This window comes from Bison bison, unplaced genomic scaffold (genome assembly GCF_000754665.1).
Source record: "Bison bison bison isolate TAMUID 2011002044 unplaced genomic scaffold, Bison_UMD1.0 scf7180017864516, whole genome shotgun sequence".
In the NCBI taxonomy this organism is placed as follows: Eukaryota; Metazoa; Chordata; class Mammalia; order Artiodactyla; family Bovidae; genus Bison; species Bison bison.
The window spans coordinates 7,366,851-7,387,703 of record NW_011495069.1 but is presented as its reverse complement, the minus strand read 5'-3'; the positions used below and the strand labels follow the sequence as shown (position 1 = coordinate 7,387,703).

General features: G+C 37.1%; 1 protein-coding gene across 1 annotated transcript in view; it reads right to left on the bottom strand.

The window, feature by feature from the left end:
* CLIC4 (chloride intracellular channel 4) overlaps window positions 1-20,853 on the bottom strand; it is a 39,500-nt gene that overhangs the window by 5,667 nt on the left and 12,980 nt on the right. The window contains exon 3 of the mRNA XM_010830070.1: window positions 14,525-14,631. Coding sequence (XP_010828372.1) covers window positions 14,525-14,631 — 107 coding nt within the window. The remainder of the gene's footprint in view (window positions 1-14,524; window positions 14,632-20,853) is intronic.

Genomic DNA, 20,853 nt, shown 5'->3' with positions numbered 1-20,853 from the left:
TTCCCTGGTGGCTCAGACGGTAAAGCGTCTGCCTGCAATGCGGGATACCCAGGTTCAATCCCTGGGTCAGGAAGATCCTTTGGAGAAGGAAATGGCAACCCACTCCAGCACTCTCGCCTGGAAAATCCCATGGAAGGAGGAGCCTGGTAGGCTACCGTCTATGGGGTCGCAAAGAGTCGGATACAACTGAGCGATTTCACTTTCAGCAAAATAGAGTTTGTTGCTGTCTATTCACTAAGTCGGATGTGACTCTTTGCAACCCTGTAGACTGTAGCCCACCAGGCTCTTCTGTCCATGGGATTTACCATGGGATTTACTCCATTACTAATGGAGTGGGTTACCATTTCCTTCTACAGAGGATCTTCCTGACCCAGGGGTCAAACCTGCATCTCCTGCACTGGCAGGTGGATTCTTTACCGCTGAGCCATCAAGGAAGCCCGCAAAATACATTAAGATGCTAAAATTATTATAATTCAGAGAACAGTAGCATGCAGCCCCTCTGCATATTTAGAAAGTCAAGGTCGGTGACCCTTAGCAAAGAGGGGATGGGAACACCATTAGAATGGGTATGAAGTAACAAAGACAGACCCTTGCTTATCCCTTTAAAAAAAATTTTTTTTTTTACCTTTTATCTTCTCAACCCACCTGTATCTCCCACCCCCAGAATAGATGAGTTCACAATGATGAGTACAGTACATGTACTTGCCATAAAAGAAAGTTAAAATCATAAGGTGACACTCTGTATTACTTGTAAGTTTGAATAAAGTTGGATCCATTACAGAAAAAGGGAAAGCTTTACATGCTATATACTAGATATTTCACCAGCAACATAAATGTCCAAACACAACACTTGCTCCAGACTGCTCCCCCCAACTCATCCCTTGATCCCTTCAAAGCAGTCCAGACAATAGATGGTGGTCTTAGGTAGATGGCTGTAGGTATAAAAAGGGTTTTAGAAGTACATAAGAGATAAAAACCTTCTGAGCTTGGAAACCAAGCTGAATATGGAAAAAGGACAGAAGTATTCAACAAAACACAAACTGAAGCCCTAGTATATGCCAAGTTTTGTTCTAAGCGTCATTAAATTCACTACTGAATAAAACATAAAAGGTCCCCACTCTCTGAGTTTATACCTGGGAAAATGAAAGTGGTATAGAGAAGCTGATCAACAAAAGACTCTCGTGGTGATCCCTTCAGTGGGAGTGTGGAGTCTTAGCCCCTGGACCACCAGGGAGGTCCCTTCAGCTTTTTTAAGTGGAGGTGTAGGTTATAGGGTATGCGTGCATCCAATTGTAGTAGGAATTGATCAGTTTTCCAAGTTCAGCACAGCAAGCAGCAGGTACGGACGTTCCAGTGACTTCACAACTTCAACATTTGGTATAGTCTCTTTAATTTTAACCCTTTTTGAGGATGACAGATTTGGTTTTAATCTTTTCCTCTTTATTGCCTCTTTGGATATCTGCTTTTTGTAAAGTGCTGTTTGCTCAGTTTTCTCTTGGACTATCTGTTGTACTGACTTGCAGTTTTTTTATATACTGCAGATGCAAATTCTTTGTGCTTCCATGTATTACACATTCCTTCTTGCTTTTCACTTGCTTAATGATGACTTCTGATGAACATAAATCACTAAACCTAATGTAGTCCCATTTATTTTTTTCTTTTATGATCAGTACTTTGTGTTCAGCTTAAGAAACCTTCTGTTCAGTTCAGCTGCTCAGTCGTGTCTCTCTTTACAACCCGATGGGCTGCAGCACACCAGGCCTCTCTGTCCATCACCAACTCCCAGACTTTACTCAAACTCATGTCCATCGAGTTGGTGATGCCATCCAATCATCTTATCCTCTGTCAGCCCCTTCTCCTTCTGGCTTCAGTCTTTCCCGGCATCATGGTCTTTTCCAATGAATCAGTTCTTCGCATCAGGTGGCCAAAGTATTGGAGTTTCAGCTTCAGCATCAGTCCTTCCAATGAATATTCAGGACTGATTTTCTTTAGGATGGACTGATTGGATCTCCCTGCAGTCCAAGGGACTCTCAAGAGTCTTCTCCAACCCCATGGCTCAGATGCATCAATTCCTTGGCACTCAGCTTTCTTTATGGTCTAACTCTCACATCCATACATGACTACTGGCAAAACCATAGCTTTAACTAGACAGACCTTTGTGGGCAAAGTAATGTCTCTGCTTTTTAATATGATGTCTAGGTTGCTCCTAACTTTTCTGCCAAGGAGCGTCTTTTAATTTCATGGCTGCAGTCACCATCTGCAGTGATTTTTGAGCCCCCCAAAATAAAAAGTCTGTCACTATTTTCATTGTTTCCCCATCCATTTGCCATGAAGTGATGGGACCAGATGCCATGATCTTAGTTTTCTGAATGCTGAGCTTTAAGCCAACTTTTTCACTCTCCTCTTTCACTTTCATCAAGAGGCTGTTCAATTCCTCTTTGCTTTCTGCCATAAGGTAGTGTCATCTGCACATCTGAGGTTATTGATATTTCTCCTGGCAATCTTGATTCCAGCTTGTGCTTCATCCAGCCTGGCATTTTGCATGATGTACTCTGCAAATAAGTTAAATAAGTACGGTGACAATATACATCCATGACGTACTCCTTTCCCGATTTGGAACCAGTCCATTGTTCCATGTCCAGTTCTAACTGTTGCTTCTTGACCTGCATACAGATTTCTCAGGAGGCAGGTAAGGTGCTCTGGTATTCCCATCTCTTGGGAATTTTCAACAGTTTGTTGTGATCCACACAGTCAAAGGCTTTGGCATAGTCAATAAAGCAGAAGTAGATGTTTTTCTGGAATTCTCTTGCTTTTTCGATGATCCAATGGATGATGGCAATTTGATCTCTGGCTCCTTTGCTTTTTCTAAATCCAGCTTGAATATCTGGAAGTTCATAGTTCACATACTGTTGAAGCCTGGCTTGGAGAATTTTGAGCGTTACTTTGCTAGAGTGTGAGATGAGCGCAATTGTGCAGTAGTTTGAGCATTCTTTGGCATTACCTTTCCTTAGGATTGGAATGAAAACTGACCTTTTCCAGTCCTGTGGCCACTGCCGAGTTTTCCAAATTTGCTGGCATATTGAGTGCAGCACTTTCACAACATCATCTTTTAAGATTTGAAATAGCTCAACTGGAATTCCATCACCTCCACTAGCTTTATTTGTAGTGATGCTTCCTAAGGCCCACTTGACTTCACATTCCAAGATGTCTGGCTCTAGGTGAGTGATCATCATGGTTATCTGGGTCATTAAGATATTTCTGTGTATTCTTGCCACCTTTTCTTAATATCTTCTGCTTCTGTTAGGTCCATACCATTTGTCCTTTATTGTGCCCAACTTTGCATGAAATATTCCTTTAGTATCTCTAAATTTTCTTGAAGAGATCTCTAGTCTTTCCCATTCTGTTGTTTTCTCTATTTCTTTGCATTGATCACTGAGGAAGACCTTATCCCTCTTCTTGTTATTCTTTGGAACTTTGCATTCAAATGGTATATCTTTCCTTTTTTCCTTTGCCTTTCTCTTCTCTTCTTTTCTCAGCTATATGTAAGGCCTCCTCAGACAACCATTTTGCCTTTTTGCATTTCCTTTTCTTGTAGATGGCCTTGATCACTGCCTCCTGTACAATGTCATGAACCTCTGTCCATAGTTCTTCAGGCACTCTATCAGATCTAATTCCTTGAATCTATTTGTCACTTTGAACTGTGGTGTTGGAGAAGACTCTTGAGAGTCCCTTGGACTGCAAGGAGATCCAACCACTCCATTCTAAAGGAGATCAGTCCTGGGTGTTCTTTGGCAGGAATGATGCTAAAGCTGAAGCTCCAGTACTTTGGCCACCTCATGCAAAGAGTTGACTCACTGGAAAAGACTCTGATGCTGGGAGGGATTGGGGGCAGGAGGAGAAGGGGACGACAGAGGATGAGACGGCTGGATGGCATCACCAACTCGATGGACGTGAGTTTGAGTGAACTCCGGGAGCTGGTGATGGACAGGGAGGCCTGGCGTGCTGCAATTCATGGGGTCACAAAGAGTCAGACACGACTGAGCGACTGAACTGAACTGTATTATCAATCATAACGGATTTGATTTAGGTCATACCTGAAAACCACTAGTGGTTTCCCCAACTTTCTTCAATTTAAGTCTCAACTTGGCATTAAGGAGTTCATGATCTGAGCCACAATCAGCTTCTGGTCTTGTTTTTCCTGACTGTATAGACTTCTCCATCTCCAGCTACAAAGAATATAATCAATCTGATTTCGGTATTGACCACCTGGTGATGTGCATGTGTAGAGTCATCTCTTGTGTTGTTGGAAGAGGGCGCTTGCTATGACTACTGCGTTCTGTTCGCAAAACTCTGTTAGCCTTTGCCCTGCTTCATTTTGTATTCCAAGGCCAAACTTGCCTGTTACTCCAGAAATCTCTTGACTTCCAACTTTTGCATTCTAGTCCCCTATGATGAAAAGGACATCTTTTTTTGGTGTTAGTTCTAGAAGGTCCTCACAGAACCGTTCACCTTCAGTTTCTTCAGCATTACTGGTTGAGGCATAGATTTGGATTACTGTGATACTGAATGGTTTGCCTTGGTTATCTAAAGGCAAATTATGAAGCTATTCTCCATTATCTTCTGGAAGATATTTTACCAAGTATATTTATATCTCTAATCCACTTAGAATTGATTGTGTATAGAGGGATGTTTTTTGACTCTGCATTCTGTTTTTTGTTCTATTTGTCTATCCTTCTGTTAATACCACACTGTTTTAGCTACTGTACCTTTACAACACATCCTGATATCAGGCAGTATAAGTTTTCAAACACATCTTTCTTCAAGATCATCTTGACTATTCCTGGCTCCTTACATTTCCCTCATAAACTGTAGAATTAGCGTGTTAATTTACATGTGTGTAAGCACACGTAGACACACACACAAACTGTTGAACTTCTGAATGATCTATAGATTCAACACAACTTCAATTTGAGAACTGGCATCTTTATAATTTTGAGTGTCCCAATCTATGAATATCATTTTTTAAAATTTTATTCAATTTTATGAAATTAAAAGAGATTTCTTCTGTTTTCTATGCAGAAGTCTTGTCCATTTTTGTTAAGTTTATTCCTAAATATCTTATATTTTTTATTGTATAAATATTTTTATCACATTTTCTAATGCTTCTTGCTAGCAGGCACAAATAAAACTCATTTTTATAATAGCCTCATATGCAATCACTCTGATAATTCACTTTTTTTTAATTCCTAGGGTATGTCTGTAGATTACTTTGGATTTTCTACATTTTTGATTATATTAAGAATAATGACAAATTTATCCCTTCTTTCACAAGTCTCATATAATGCATTACTTTTTCTTGCCTATTATGCTGGTCAAAACCACCAATACAATGCTAACAGAAGTGGTGACAGTAGCACTGTGTTCTAGTTTTGGTTTGAAGAGGAAATCTTTCACTATTCCTCTATTAAGTATGACTTTTCTGTGGATTCTCTGTCAGATTAGGGAAATTCCTTGCTATATATAGTTTATTTTTTTTAATAAACATTTTAATAGTATTAAATTTTATCAAGTACTTTTTCTGCATCAATTGAAATAATATCATAGTTTTTCTCTTGTATTCTATTATTGTGACAATTTGAATAGATTTTTTTGAATGTCCAATCTTCCATTCCTGAATTAAACTCAACTTGACTATATATATGATCTTTTATCATATTGCTGGATCTGGCATATTTTGTTTTAGCCTTTTATGACTGTTTGAGAGAGACTGGCCTGAAAGACTCCTTCCTTTTGATGTTTTTCTATCGTTTGACCTTAAAAAGCAAGCTCAGACGTATTTCCTCTTTTCTGTTTCCTGGAAGAGTATATGCAAGACTGATGTTACATCTTCCCCAAATACTTAGAAGAGTTCATCAGTGAAGCCATCTTTGTGAGATGGTTTTTAATTATAGATATAAGAGAATTCACATCTTGAATCACTTCTTGTAATAATTTTCTTACATGGTACTCTCTGTAAATTTATGCAAGTGTTTTCAAATTTATAAACATAAACATTTTCATAATATCCTCCCCAAATCATTTAAATGTAAGATCTGTAGTAATTCCCTTTCATTGCTAATAATGGTTATTACCTTCTTTTACTTGATTTTTCCTGTGAAGAATTTATCAATTTTCTTATTATACTTTTCAAAGAACTTTTAGCTTTGCTAATCCTCTCCTAGTTTTCTTCTATTTCATAAAATTCTATTCTTTGAGTATCTCATTCCTTCTACTTTCTTGGGTTTAATTTGCTGATCTAACTAAATCCCTGAGGTGGATACTTTAAGGTTACCAATTTTTAGCTCTTTTTTTCTAATATACGGATTTAGAGCTATAAATTTTCCTCTAAAGAAGCTTTGTGTGTGTATGTGTGTACACTCAGTTTTGTCAGACTCTTTATGGCCCCACACACTGTAGCCTGCCAGGCTCCTCTGTCCATAGAATTTTCCAGACAAGAATACTAGAATGGGTGGTTACTTCCTACTCCAGGGGATCTTCCCAACCCAGGAATTGAACCTGCATCTCTTGTGTCTCCTGCACTGGCAGGTGGATTCTTTACCACTAGCACCACCTGGGAAGCCCAAATGATAGCATATAAGTTTAGACGTGGTATATTTTCATCATGTTATTCTTCAACCCGTGGGTTATTCAGAAAGACACTGCTTATTTTTCAAACATGTAGAAATTTTCTAGCTGTAGTTTTGCTACCAATATCTAGCTTATTTTCTTTGTGGTTGATATGATGCAATTTCTTTCGGAAAATTTTTCAGATGTGCTTTATGGTTCAGCTTTATGGGTTTCCCTAGAGGCTCAGAATACCAGACCACCTGACCTGCCTCTTGAGAGATCTGTATACAGGTCAGGAAGGAACAGTTAGAACTGGACAAGGAACAACAGACTGGTTTCAAATCAGGAAAGGAGTAAGTCAAGGCTGTATATTGTCACCCTGTTTATTTAACTTATATGCAGAGTATATCATGAGAAATGCTGGATAAAGCACAAGACGGAATCAAGTTTGCTGGGAGAAATATCAATAACCTTAAATATGCAGATGACACCACCCTTATGGCAGAAAGCGAAGAAGAACTAAAGAGCCTCTTGATTAAAGTGAAAGAGAGTGAAAAAGTTGGCTTAAAGCTCAACATTCAGAAAACTAAGATCATGGCATCTGGTTCGACCACTTCATGGCAAATAGATAGGGAAACAGTGAAAACAGTGACAGACTATTTTTCGGGGCTCCAAAACCACTGCAGATGGTGACTGCAGCCATGAAATTAAGATGTTGCTCCTTGGCAGAAAAGTTACGACCAACCTAGACAGCATATTAAAAAGCAGAGACATTACTTTGCCAACAAAGGTCCATCGAGTCAAAGCTACGGTTTTTCAGTAGTCAGGTATGGATGTGAGAGTTGTACTGTAAAGAAAGCTGAGCACCCAAGAATTGATGCTTTTGAACTGCAGTGTTGGAGAAGACTCTTGAGACTCCCTTGGACAGCAAGGAGATCCAACCTGTCCATCCTAAAGGAAATCAGTCCTGAGTGTTCATTGGAAGGACTGATGCTGAAGCTGAAACTCTAATACGTTGGCCACCTGATGTGAAGAACTAACTCACTGGAAAAGACCTTGATGCTGGGAAAGATTGAGGTGGGAGAAGAAGGGGGCAACAGAGGATGAGATGGTTGGATGGCATCACCAACTCAATGGACATGAGTTTGAGTAAACTCCAGGAGTTGGTGATGGATAGGGAGGCCTGCATGCTGCAGTTCATGGGGTTGCAGAGTGTCAGACACAACTGAACTGAACTGAACTGAACTGAGTGGCTCAGATAGTAAAGAATCTGTCTGCAGTGTGGGAGACCTGGGTTCAATTCCTGGGTTGGGAAGATCCCCTCGAGAAGGGCATGGCAACCCACTCCAGTATTCTCACCTGGAGAATCCCCATAGACAGAGGAGCCTGGCAGGCTATATAGTCCACGGCGTTGCAAAGAGTCAGACACGACTGGGTGACTAAGCACACACACACACATCAGCTTTACAGTCAATTCTGTGTTTCATGTGCATTTGAAACACAAGGGTATATTCTGCAGTTTGGGGGCACTGTGAGATTAAATTTATAACATCAGTGAGATTAAACTTGTTTACTGTCTTATTCAATTCTTCTATATTCTCACTGAATTTTTCTTTTTGGCAGATTCTAACAGTTACTAAAGGAGTCAGTTAAGATCTCCCACCAAGATTGTGGATTGGTTTATTTCTCTTTTAGCTCAGTCAATCTGGTTTATATATTTTGAGGGTGAAAGGGAAAGTCGCTCAGTCATGTCCGACTCTGTGATCCCATGGACTATACAGTCCATGGACTTCTCCAGGCCAGGGTAGTGAATTTATTTATAAATATAAATCTAGAGTTATTTTATTTTCTTGGTAGATTGATCTTTTTAAATCATTCTGAAACATGTTTCATTATCTCTAGCAATGCTTCTTTCCTCAAAGTCTACTTTGTGCAACGTCTATATAGCTTTACCATCTTTCTTTTGGTTAGTATTTACACTGTTACATTCAACTTTCCTGGGTCTGATGATCTGTCTATCTATCTGTGTGTATTTCAAATGTGTGTGAAGGGGGAGTATTTCTTCTTGTACAAAAACAACTATTTTTAATCCTGTTAGCAAATTTTGTTTTCTACTTGGGAGTATCTGAATCATTTACATCTAAACAAACTTTGGTTTAGAACTGCCATCATACATTTGTTTTCTATTTGCCTATTCTTGTTCTCTTCTACTTTCTTGCCTTCTTTTGGATTAATTAAAATATATATATTATTATTCATTTCTCCCTCACTCATGTATTACACATTTTTTTGGCTAGAATGTTTCCTTGACTTACCAAAGCTTAATTATAACTTTTACCATTTTCAGGATAATACAAGAGCCCTAGAACACTCTAACTGTATTTAACTGCCTTCCTGTCTCACCTGGGCTTCCCTTGTGGCTCAGCTGGTAAAGAATCCACCTGCAATACAGGATACCTGGGTTCAGTCCCTAGGTTGGGAAGATGCCCTGGAGAAGGAAAAGGCTACCCACCCCAATATTCTGGCCTGGAGAATTCCATGGACTATACAGTCCATGGGCTCGCAAAGAGTCAGACACAACTGAGTGACTTCACTTCACTCACATGCTACTATTGGTTTTTCTATTAATTTGACATATATTTTAAATCTCAGAAGTTACTACTGTTCTATACAGACAGTATTCATTTATATTTTGTAATATATTTGTACTACTTTTTGGTTTCTCTTCCTTCCTACATCTCTGGGTATTCATTTGAAATCATTTTCCTTCTGCCTGAAAAGCTACTTTTAGCAGTATTTCATTTAGTATGAGCCTGCTAACATGAATGTTTGGTTTCTGTTTATTTGAAAATGTCTGTTTTGCCTTTACCATTTAAAATTCATAAATAAAAAACAATCATTACTTTCTTATTGTTCAGTTGAAAAACTTGATGAACATATGTTAAGAGAACTGATTCTCAGAGCAGCCACAGGACATAAAGTAGATATTATCCTATCTTATAGATACTGAGATAAAGGAGAAGAGAATTTGCCCTTTCTCAACATCAAAGAAAGGAGACATCTGACATCTTGGAATTTGACTTGTTACAACTCCCTGAATATTATAAAGTGAACTGTAAATTTCAGAGGCTCATAGAGGAGGAAGTAAGAAAAAGCTGACTAGTTAGCAAGTATATGGATCCAGAGGATCTTCCTGACCCAGGAATCGAACCAGGGTCTCCTGCATAGCAAGCAGATTCTTTACCAACTTAGCTATCAGGGAAGCCCTTATATGGCTCCAGGGCTGTAAATATGTGTCAGATCTTGAGGCAAAAATAAAATACTTGGAAGTGCTTGCTTTCACTTTTGAAGATTCAATATGCTTCTGTCAAAAGCAGTGAATACAGAATAAATACACATTAGATACAAGGACTTGTTCTTTGATCAGATTACAATGAACAGGATAGTGGCCTACAAGGAAAGATAATAAGGAATTCAAACACTGAAATAATGTCTCAAACGGCACTTGAGTGGCATGACCAGTCTAAGCAAGTTTACGATCTCTGATCTGCTCTAAATAAATCCTTTTCCTGAATTAATTCTCAAAAGTATCCAAAAGAAAAATAAAATATCCTAAATTTACAAGGTCTCTAATGTACAGTGTTTACATTTGTAGCTGTAAGGCACTAAAATTCAGAGGCTAACAGAACATTACAATTGCTGCCCTGTAATTTTGGACTTAGCAAAATACCTGCAATGAAGTCGACTTGCTGTACTCGGCCAGTGTTAGTGATTTTTCATAGTTAAGAATGCTGGAATAAAGGGTGTATTAAAGAAAACAAAGAAGGATGAATTAGTTTGATACAATTTTTATGTAACAATATAAGGAATGGATAAAAATGAAAAATGAGGTAACGAGAACTAAAAAATGAGGTAACAAGAACTAAAGAACATCATTTAATAAACATAATAAAGTTTTGAAGACAAACCAGCACAGAGGCATTTGAAGTTGGTTAAGATGAAAATCTCAAGGGTAACCACTAGGAGGCAGTAGCAGGCCATCAGAAAGTAATTCCTTTCGTGCTGCTGTATGGCGAAACAATACAATATTGTAAAGTAATAGAAAGTAGCTCCTTTCATGTTGCTGTACGGCAACACCAATACAATATTGTAAAGTGATTAGCCTCCAATTAAAATCAATAAATTTATATTAAAAAAAAGAAAGTAACTCCTTTTTTAAGCTCCTTGTCTTTTGTAACTAATAACAAGCACTATTATTCTCTAATACCCTACTGTATTAATGCTGTATCTCTAAGAAGGTATTTCAAAAGTTCTCAAAAAAAAATTACGAAGTACAACAGAGGCTATACAAATCATTTTTAAATTTAATTGTGAAAAATAAAAATATTAACAAACACTCTCACAAACACACAAACACACCAGGATCAGAAGTGTGGGGATATGAATACCTTCACGGTGGGATGATAAACTGGTATAGTCTTTGGAGAACAAAATCTTTTGACCTATTTGAAATCTAGCACAAGGACATCAGAGGCAGCACAGTTTGTCATAATGAAAAAACTTGAGGCACTCTAAATGTCAGTAGTGAAATAGTTAACCAAAAATATCCATATTATGGAATATTAAGCAGCATTTCTTAAAGTGAGGGAGATCTACACTTTGAAATGGAAGTATTTCTACCATATAATACATGATAAAGACAACTGCTGTGTGTGTACACACACACACATACACACACAAATACACATTTAAGTACAATATGTGTGCACAGAAAAAAGAAGGAGACATCCTAACTGTTGGGGAACAGGTTATATGATTGACTCAAAAAGGACACTGAAGTTTTATTAATTTCTGTACTATTTTAACTTCTTCAATAAGCATGAATTACTCTATGAATTGTGTAATTTGAATGAGTAAGAACAAGGCAGAAGGCATTAACTATAACAAGACAATTTCTGTTACAGAAAAAGAATATAATTTATAGTGAAGAAAAAAATTATGTGCACTTACATCAATAAAACTATTTTAAAGCTACTGCTAGTTTTAATAAAGAGGTAATCTTACACAAGCAATTTTTAAAGATCTGGTAACATGTTGGCAGAAAACAGAGAGAGGTATTAGGTACTTAAAAACGATTAAATACCCAATACAGTTTCACTGCTACAATGATGAACAATCATCCTCTATTTCACACACTTTTTGGCGGAGGGCAGGCAGCACAAGAGAGGAGGTAAACAGGGAGGGAGAATAAACTTTGAATAAAAAGGAACTAATCAGAACCTAAAGATTCCTTGCCTCCATCTAAAAATGGGAATTGAGACATTATGGAATATGCCTCTGAGGATATAATGGCAGATTCATCATTGCTAAATTCACTGACCTCTTAAGAATATTATAAACATCAACAGACTAACAAATTATCTATGGGTTACATTTGGGAGCTTAATAAATTATATAAATTAAGGACATCACAGAATTGGAAAAAAAAAGTGTGAGATCTGGGACAGGTCATACCTAACCCATCCCATAAAAGTAATTACCCATTAATTTCTCCTTTAATGTTTCAAAAGAAAACACAGTTACTCTCGGTCACCTTTACATGTTACTAAAGAATTATATGTTTTATCTATCTATGTTTCCTTTATTTTATTCTCTAAATCTTTTTTATTTACTCTGTACCCTGATATAAGCATTGGCCCTTCTGTTTCACTAGCCCAACTGCTAAAGTATCCAAACATCTAATCCCTTACATAGATAGAAGTAGGTCCTAAAAGGCCTTAAAACTGTCCAAACACACTGAATTTTCTGAAATATTTAATGGGTTTTAAAAACCAATCAAAGACTTGCCTACTTTAATTTACCATGTAAAATAAAAAATTTATCAATGTGTATGTAGGCTGTTTATTATTTGGAGGAATAAGGAGGTAGATCATTAAGGCTTATTTAAGGTATTTAATTGTACTAAACAGACAGATAAAAGACCTGCAACAAACATACACAAGGGAGACCCAGTAAGCTCCAAAGTGATTTGGAATACTGTTTTCTAAAGTCTCATGGCAGTGTGGGGGGAAGTTGCTTGGCAACTGGAATTCTTATTTACCAATAGGTAATTTAATATAAAAAGCCTTCTAAGTTATGTGTGGTATAATCCACTATGTTGTTTGTTCTTATTGGTTACAGCATTCAAAGGACAGTAAATGTAGGTGGCTACTTAAGACAGGAACAAATTGATAGGAAAAAATAGAATACAAAGTTATACTTAAGTGAGTCACTTTCTTCCCTAGTCTCCTCCCCCATTCCCAGCCCTCAAAGCAATTTTTTTTTTAAAGCAGACACATTTTATTTCCCTCTCCTCTTTACCAAGCATCAAAAGAAATTTCAACCACCCTCTAGTTTCCAAGAGCCACGCTGAGAAATAAAAACATTATGACTTTAAGAGAGTTCATAGAACAAGTTCATAGAAGATGTTCAGCAAGAACATCTGGGTGTACAGAGAACAGTCACCTGCAGGAAGGAAGGTAGAACAGAGGAGAGATACTGTCTCTGGATAGGAGGGGCCCCAGTGAACTGTTTACTGAGTGTATAAAAGACTCATGCAGAACCATTAGTCAAAAAAAAAAAAAAAAAGACAATTACTAAGGAAAATTGCTCCCTAGCTACGGCAGCTACTCAAACACATTTAATAGATGTAAGACAGGCCTGAGCACTAAAGTTTTTCCTTTCCCTATAGAAACACGATTTCATGCAGTGAATATCATTCCAGAAACCACTGAAATTCAATACTAAATTGTGAAATGCTGCAATTTAAAAATTTAATAGTAATTTTTAAAAGCCTGAATAGCTTGGCAATCTACCCACCGAAATAACAGAAGGAAATCGGCAAATGTGTCAACTTTTTAAAAGATGTTTATTCTTGCTCAACTGGCACTGATATTTTTTCCCTTTGGTATTCTTGCTCATTTGGGGCCATAAACTCCACCCAAAGAACCCCACCGAAGCTACCAAACAGTCTAAAATTATGATGGATTATATATAGTGTCTTTAGGAATTGGCGCTTTGGTAATTACTGTTACTTTTAATTAAACACTAATGCTCTCTCTATATAGTTTTTGGCAGAAAGAACAATGCTCAACATCCCAAAGAAAAGGCGAAGTGACTGAACGGTGTTGTTAGGACAAGGTTCATTCAATGGGACCTCTTTTAAAGAGACTTTCCTTTTACTATATGTAAGTTTGCTAAATGAAATAAGACAGTGTCCTTTAATAAATAAAAGAAGGAGGTAGCATCTGCACTACACAAACCATTCTCACCAGGAAAATAGGACTTGAAGTGAAAACCTTAGTTTTAGCATACAGAGACCTTTGCAAGGCTGGTGTGTCCAAATGCTCTCTTAGAGGAACTCCAAAAACTCCAATTAACCATAAGGGTAATTAGCACAAAAATCCACCCAGGCTGACTTTAGGTTCCTGGCACCCAACAATAGTTTAAATTAAGCTATATCAATCTATTCCAACCACTACAACCACCCAATCCATTGTTTCTGAGACACTGTAATTTTCTGTATAGCTCCCTTCATGGTAACTTCTCAGAAGAATATAAGAACAAATCCATTCAATAAATATTTAATCACACACCCACTTTATGCTAGGCACAGTTAATCAAAAAGAAACAGAAAAAGAACAATTTAAGGACTTACTCTGGTTTATCATCAAATCTCTGATCAACTCTGAAAGCTAGTTTTTAATACTTTAAGGAATGGCCTCCAAAGTAATCATTTATAATCACTGTCATAATAGGGTTTTCTGATCTTTGTTCCTGTTTTTGTTTTGTTTTGTTTTGGAGGTTTTTTGGGGTGTAGGTAGGAGGGACTGGTTCTACATTGCTAATTCAACCACTTGTTTTTTTTTTTTTTTTTTACCTTCATTAGCCTCTGGCCTGGAATTCTTGATATATGCAGAGAATTTGGCAAAGATGTCCATTCCAGCAGTATTTGATTCTGGGTGTTTTGGTGAAAGCTTTAAGTACCTAAATGAAAAATGTAATAATGGATTATACAGCCTCCAAAGATATATTAGCATAAATCCTCTCAATCAAACCATTGTGCTAGCAGTTACTAGACATCTTTTAACAGTTATTACCCTAAGAAATGCCATCACCAGTTTTCCACAGTACTTTTAAGATGTACTTTTCCTTAGGAAACAAAGTTCTGCACAGTGCTTTTGTTCACGTATTAATATTCTTGGCATCCAAAGGGCATCCGCACCCCATCTCCATTTTATAAATTAAAATTCTGGGAAAACAGTCTACTTGTTCAGAGAGTGGTGCCAAGTCAATGGGCGTCTTAGTAAGAGAACTCTAGAGCAGAGCTGTCCAAGAGAACGTTCTGTGCTGACAGAAATATTATATATCGGAATTGTCCAATATGGTAGCCATTAGTGACTTGTGGCTATCCAAATAGGAATCTAAATTAATCATAATAAAGTTAAAACTCATTTCCTCAGTTGCACTAGCCACATTTCAACTGCAGAGCTTTCTCAGATAGGAATGCCAGACAGACATCTTTGGTATGCCATGCACTGAGCCAGCCGTGTACAACAGTGCCACAGAACCCTGGCAGTAGGAAAAGAATCTAGACTGGCCAAATTTAGGTCAAGGACAAAAACAGCAGGAGGCCGATCATTCACTTTAGCCCTACATTCAGGATTTTCCAAAACTTCCCATATACGAAATACTGTAAGGGTAACACTGAGCAACAGAAAAATAAGACAGAAGAATTTTTCTAACAAGTGCTCTGTTGTGTTATTACAAAGTCTTTCTACTTTGAGAAGAGACATTTCATGACACAACAACTTTTTTAAAAAGACACACACGTGTATTTTATATACTTAAATTTCAAATACATATACTTAATTTTTATTTCTTCCTTAAATTGGAAAATATACATGAAAAAGCCCAATTCTTTACTTTTCCCTTCAGTAGAGTTTGCAGCAACTCATCAGAACTAGAGAAATTCAGACTCTTAGCACCACTTTAGGAAAGACTGTTCTATTCTTAAAAGCCCTGCAACACTTCCCTGGAAAATGGACTGGGGCAGTAAAACTACAGAAAAAAAATCTTACATTGAACTAGTTATTCAGATTTATTCATACATTTTAAGATGCTTTCTTACCACTTGTCTTTAAATTGAAAACAAAAAATTTTTAGGAAAAAAATTTAGTCCAGTTGCAAGCTGTAGTTTCAGGCTAGTTTTTATAGTCATATTTTTTATGTTTACCATTTTAAATTCAAGAAAAGATATCTTCTAAATTAGACATAGTACTATACTGGGAAGGAGAATATAAAATATCTATTGAATACCTATATGCTCAAGTTATTTCCTTTTTAATATCTATTTTTAAGCTTGAAAGGTTCTTTATAATTAGAAGTTAAATTAACTACATAATGAGCTTTTCAGTGAATGACTACAGTAAATAAATTTCACCTGAGTGTATGTAATGTATATTATATGTGTGTGTGATGTGTGTGTTTATATATAAATATACATATATAACATGTTTTTTTTCCTGTTAACTACAGAAAACTTTATCATCTCTCTCTCTTTTTTTTATTCCCCTCTGCCTGAGCTGAAACAGTTAATTCCAGCTTCAACATCCCTGGATTTCCCTTGACTATGAAAATAACCAGCCTGTAGTTTAAATAGTTCCACCACTTTTAATACAGTACCTTCATTGACTCATTCCAAAGAAAATATAGTGCAAGGAACAAAAGCGCCTCTTCAGTACACCTATGTCTTCCTCTAGCCAAGTTTCCAAATTTACTCTTCTTTTCCCCAACCAATATTTAAGAGTACCTACTTTTTCTAATGAAGTAAACTTCATAATTCTCAAAGTAACTTATAGGGAAGTAGATTTGAATTATAGATTATTTATATATTCATTTTATGCATATATTTATTTATTCTAATAATTAGGTACCTACTATGTGTCAGAAGTTGTACTAGGGTTATAAAGACGAACACACAGAATCATACTTACCAGAGACCTATTTTAATGAGCAGGTAAAAATGTAGGACTTGCAATCAGCATATCCTTTATTACATGGAAACATATACTATTACAACTCTTTAAAAAAAACAAAACACTACTGTTCTCTAAAACAGGTTAAACATGCCCTATTCTTCTCCAAGACAAACCATTAAATTTGTAGTAGTAATTTAATGCATATAATACTATAGGCACACCGCGAGTGTACACCGAGTACACCGAGACTACTCAACCTCAATCTCTCATTTTGCTGAAAGGAAATTATATTTCGGAAAACTTACATAGTTACCCTCAAATCACTGGACTAATTAAAAGTATCATCAAACTCACATCTCCTGTCCCCAAGTCCAGTGCTGTTGTTTTTGTATTATTACAGATCAAGTTCAAAAAGATAAATCAAATACTAAACCATTAGGCCCAAAATCAGTTGTCAACTTTTTTGCATTTCCCCCAAACACTGGATTTTAATAATTCATTAGTAGTAGTATTGGCAAACTGCTTGACTAAGCAATACTTTTCAACTATTATGAACATTTACTTTAACATTTAATAAGACAAAAGTAAATGATTAATAAAAGGCTATGTGTCAACCACAGAACAGACATGCACATCCAGGGCATTGAGACTTTAAGATCAGTCCTTTATTACATCCTATATCACATCACTGACTAGTATTTATGGCAGACTAGCTAAGAGTATTTCCAACCTTTAAGAAAAATCTCAGACATTTTCTCCTTTCTTGTGTTAATATGAGAATAAAGTGTGGTTATACAAGTCTATTAAATTACTCCTGTAAATTCAAGTTTCATTGTTATTTCTCTTAAAAAAAGAAAGAAAGAAAGAAAAAAGGCTTAACAACAGTTTATAGAACTTTTCTCCAAAATTATCTAGCTTCCTCTATCCTCCTCTCCTTTTATCACAGTAAGTGGGCCAAGTATACAAGCCTGCTTCAGTTAAAAATCCAAATTTCAAAGTTTTTAAAAAGCTTTTGGTGGGGGTCGGGGTAGGGGGTGGCAAAGTAGTTCCTTCTTTCAAGCAAGGGGGAAACTGAAAAAAAACACCCCAGAAGAGAAGACAGTTTCTCCATTAAAACCTATAGTTACCTAGACTAACAAAAACTCCTTGATTTTAGCTTTTCATTAGTCTCTAAATTCTAAACAACTCTAGAATAGCTTGTATTTGTCACGATTAAATCAGAAATGTTCACATAAAACCCCCTCTGTTCTCAGTTTCATCAAATGCCAAAAACATGTTATTAGAAATGCTGGATTCTAGTTCACCAGCTTACACAACTCTTCTGCCTTTTTTCTCCTCCTCCTACCTGGAAACAAGCAGGCTTACAATCAGTGTAAATAGGATCAGCTAAGGACCTGAAGACCTCATCCTAGAGAAAAGGCTGATCCCTGACTGCCCTAGAACAGAGGAAAGGGAAAAGAATGCATGTGATGATCCCAGAAACACTTCCTTCTCTCTCTCTCATCCTCTAGAAGCAAGTCTGCGTGACAGAAAATATGCTGTTTGATCAGCATTTCACATTATGGGTTACAGAACCCACTAAGGGCAAAGTACTCTCAATCCAAACATGCTGCTGCTGCTGCTGCGTCGCTTCAGTCGTGTCCAACTCTGTGCAACCCCATAGACGGCAGCCCACCAGGCTCTCCCATCCCTGGCATTCTCCAGGCAAGAACACTGGAGTGGGTTGCCATTTCCTTCTCCAATGCGTGAAAGTGAAAAGTGAAAGTAAAGTCGCTCAGTCATGTCCGACTCTTAGCGACCCCATGGAGTGCAGCCCACCAAGCTCCTCCGTCCATGGGATAGTCCAGGCAAGAGTACTGGAGTGGGGTGCCATTGCCTTCTCCGAAACATGCTGCTCCCATGCATATAAACAAAAACTCATCAGAAGTTAAACCTCCCCTACTTTTTAAACAGGGTTCACTAAATTAAGCTGGACAACCACTTTCAGTCCCACTTGGTCATCACAGTAAAACAAACTCCCTTCGCTTTCTATTCTGCCCTTCCTCTAAACTTGAGCTAGCCTTCAATTTTGTACTCACTAAAGCACAATTCCAATTAAAGACTCACATTTTACCTTTAACAAAAGTCAAACTCAACCAAATGAAAAATAGGAGAGGAAACAGGTTTTTGAAGGCATATAGATCTAGCTTTGAAAGGAAGTATGCCAACTCTGCCCAGGTGGCGCTGGTGGTAAAGAACCCGCCAGTCAATGCAGGAGACATAAGAAAAGCACGTCCAATCCCTGGGTCGGGAAGATCCCCCGGAGGAGGGCATGGCAACCCACTCCAGTATTCCTGCCTGGAGAATTCCCATGTTCAAAGGAGACTGGCAGGCTACAGTTCATGGGGTCACACAAAGTCAGACACAACTGAAGCGACTTAGCACACAGCATGCACATGCCAACTCTGCCACCATTAACTGTGAAACCTTGCACGAATTATTTTGATTATTCATCTTCAGTTTTTCCATAAAGTCTTGGAGAGGATTGAGATACTCCACAAAATACTCCGCAATGCACAGTGCATGGCACACTATTAGCACTTGAATGTTAGTTAATAACAGCAGAGGCATTAGTAACATCAAAAATACTCCCTTCTATTTAAAGTAAAATTTTTAACTTTATTTAGAAACTCTCTTCAGAATATAAAGTCAAAGTTGTTAGTCAATCAGTTTTGCAATCCCATGGACTTCAGCCTGTCAGTCTCCTCTGTCCATGGAATTCTCCAGGCAAGAATACTGGAGTGGGTTGCCATTCCCTGCTCCAGGTGATCTTCCCTACCCAGGGGTTGAATCCAGGTCTCCCGCATTGCAGGCAGATTCTTTAACCATCTGAGCCATCAGAAACATCAACATAAAAACAAGGAAAACTAACCACAGAGAGAATTTAGCAGATTATGAACCCCTAATAACAGAAAGATTTCCCAATTTTTAAATTATTTAGATGAAAAGATCATCTCTGGTTAGAGTATCTTTTTAAATATGCCCAAATGAAATGAAGCTAAATTTTCTATATATGAAAAACAAAGTGAAGAAATTCCCTGGTGGTCCAGTGCTTAGGACTCTGCTGTCACTGCTGAGCACCTAGATTCAACCCCTGGTTGGGGAATTAAAATCCCACAAGCCACACAATGTGGCCAAAAAAAAAAAGTGAAAATGTTTATTTTCAAAGTTCAAATCAAATTAAAAATGCTATAATGTCTTAGTCCTAGATGCCAAAAAATTAGAATACTTTAATATTAGCTCCATTAATATTTATTATGGAGCTAACATTATTTATTAATAACTTTAATATTATTAATATTTATTCCCTCTTAGAAAAAATAAGAATAATGAAATTTGTTGTTGTTATTGCTGATATTGTTGAAGAAGAAGGTTAGGAGAGAATATGTAAAAATGCCCCCATTTTACTGAAATGGTATATAATGTTATCAAATACTGACTTCAAAAATGTAAATATCCTTGGAAGGATTTACACCATAAACATTTCAGACTATGATTTGAAACAACATACAATTTCCCTCCCAGAAAATGAATGTCATTCAAACTGTTTCTCTATTTATAATTTAATGTTGATACAATAATCTACAGTTATGAGAGAAAGACTACTTTCATTAGCGTCTGAGGATAAACTAGTGAATATGGAACTTTCCTCACAGCTGACAGACTTTAAAAATGAAAAGGGTAAGATACACATATACAAAAAAAATAAAAAGAGATCTGGCAGGTTCTATGTTCTCTCAAAAGTTATTTCCACTAAGTTGAATGAATGTCCACAATAGTTCATTACTGATGTATATAAAGCTTCCGTTTTTATTTTATAAAGATCTGAGTTTCAGTTTATCAGTACTGTAACTATATACATGGTCTGGAGGAAAAGTCAAACACAGTTTTATAGATATTTGTCTACAGAAACTTTACTAGGGATGGAAGGTAGGTTAGGACTCTTGGAAAGTAGAGATAAAAGAAGTTTGAGGTTCTCAGAAAGACAGGAAGGCAGAGGACAAACATTAGAACACAGGATTAAGAAAGTGAAATTTTAAGCTTAGTATAAGACTGCTGAATAGAGGGCAATTCTGTTCCCAATTGAAGATGAACTAGTTGCAGACAGGGGTCTCATTACTCACATACCTCCTGGCAGCTTTCCTGCCTACCATCTTCAACCCAGCCACATGCTTAGGTCCTCCAAAGA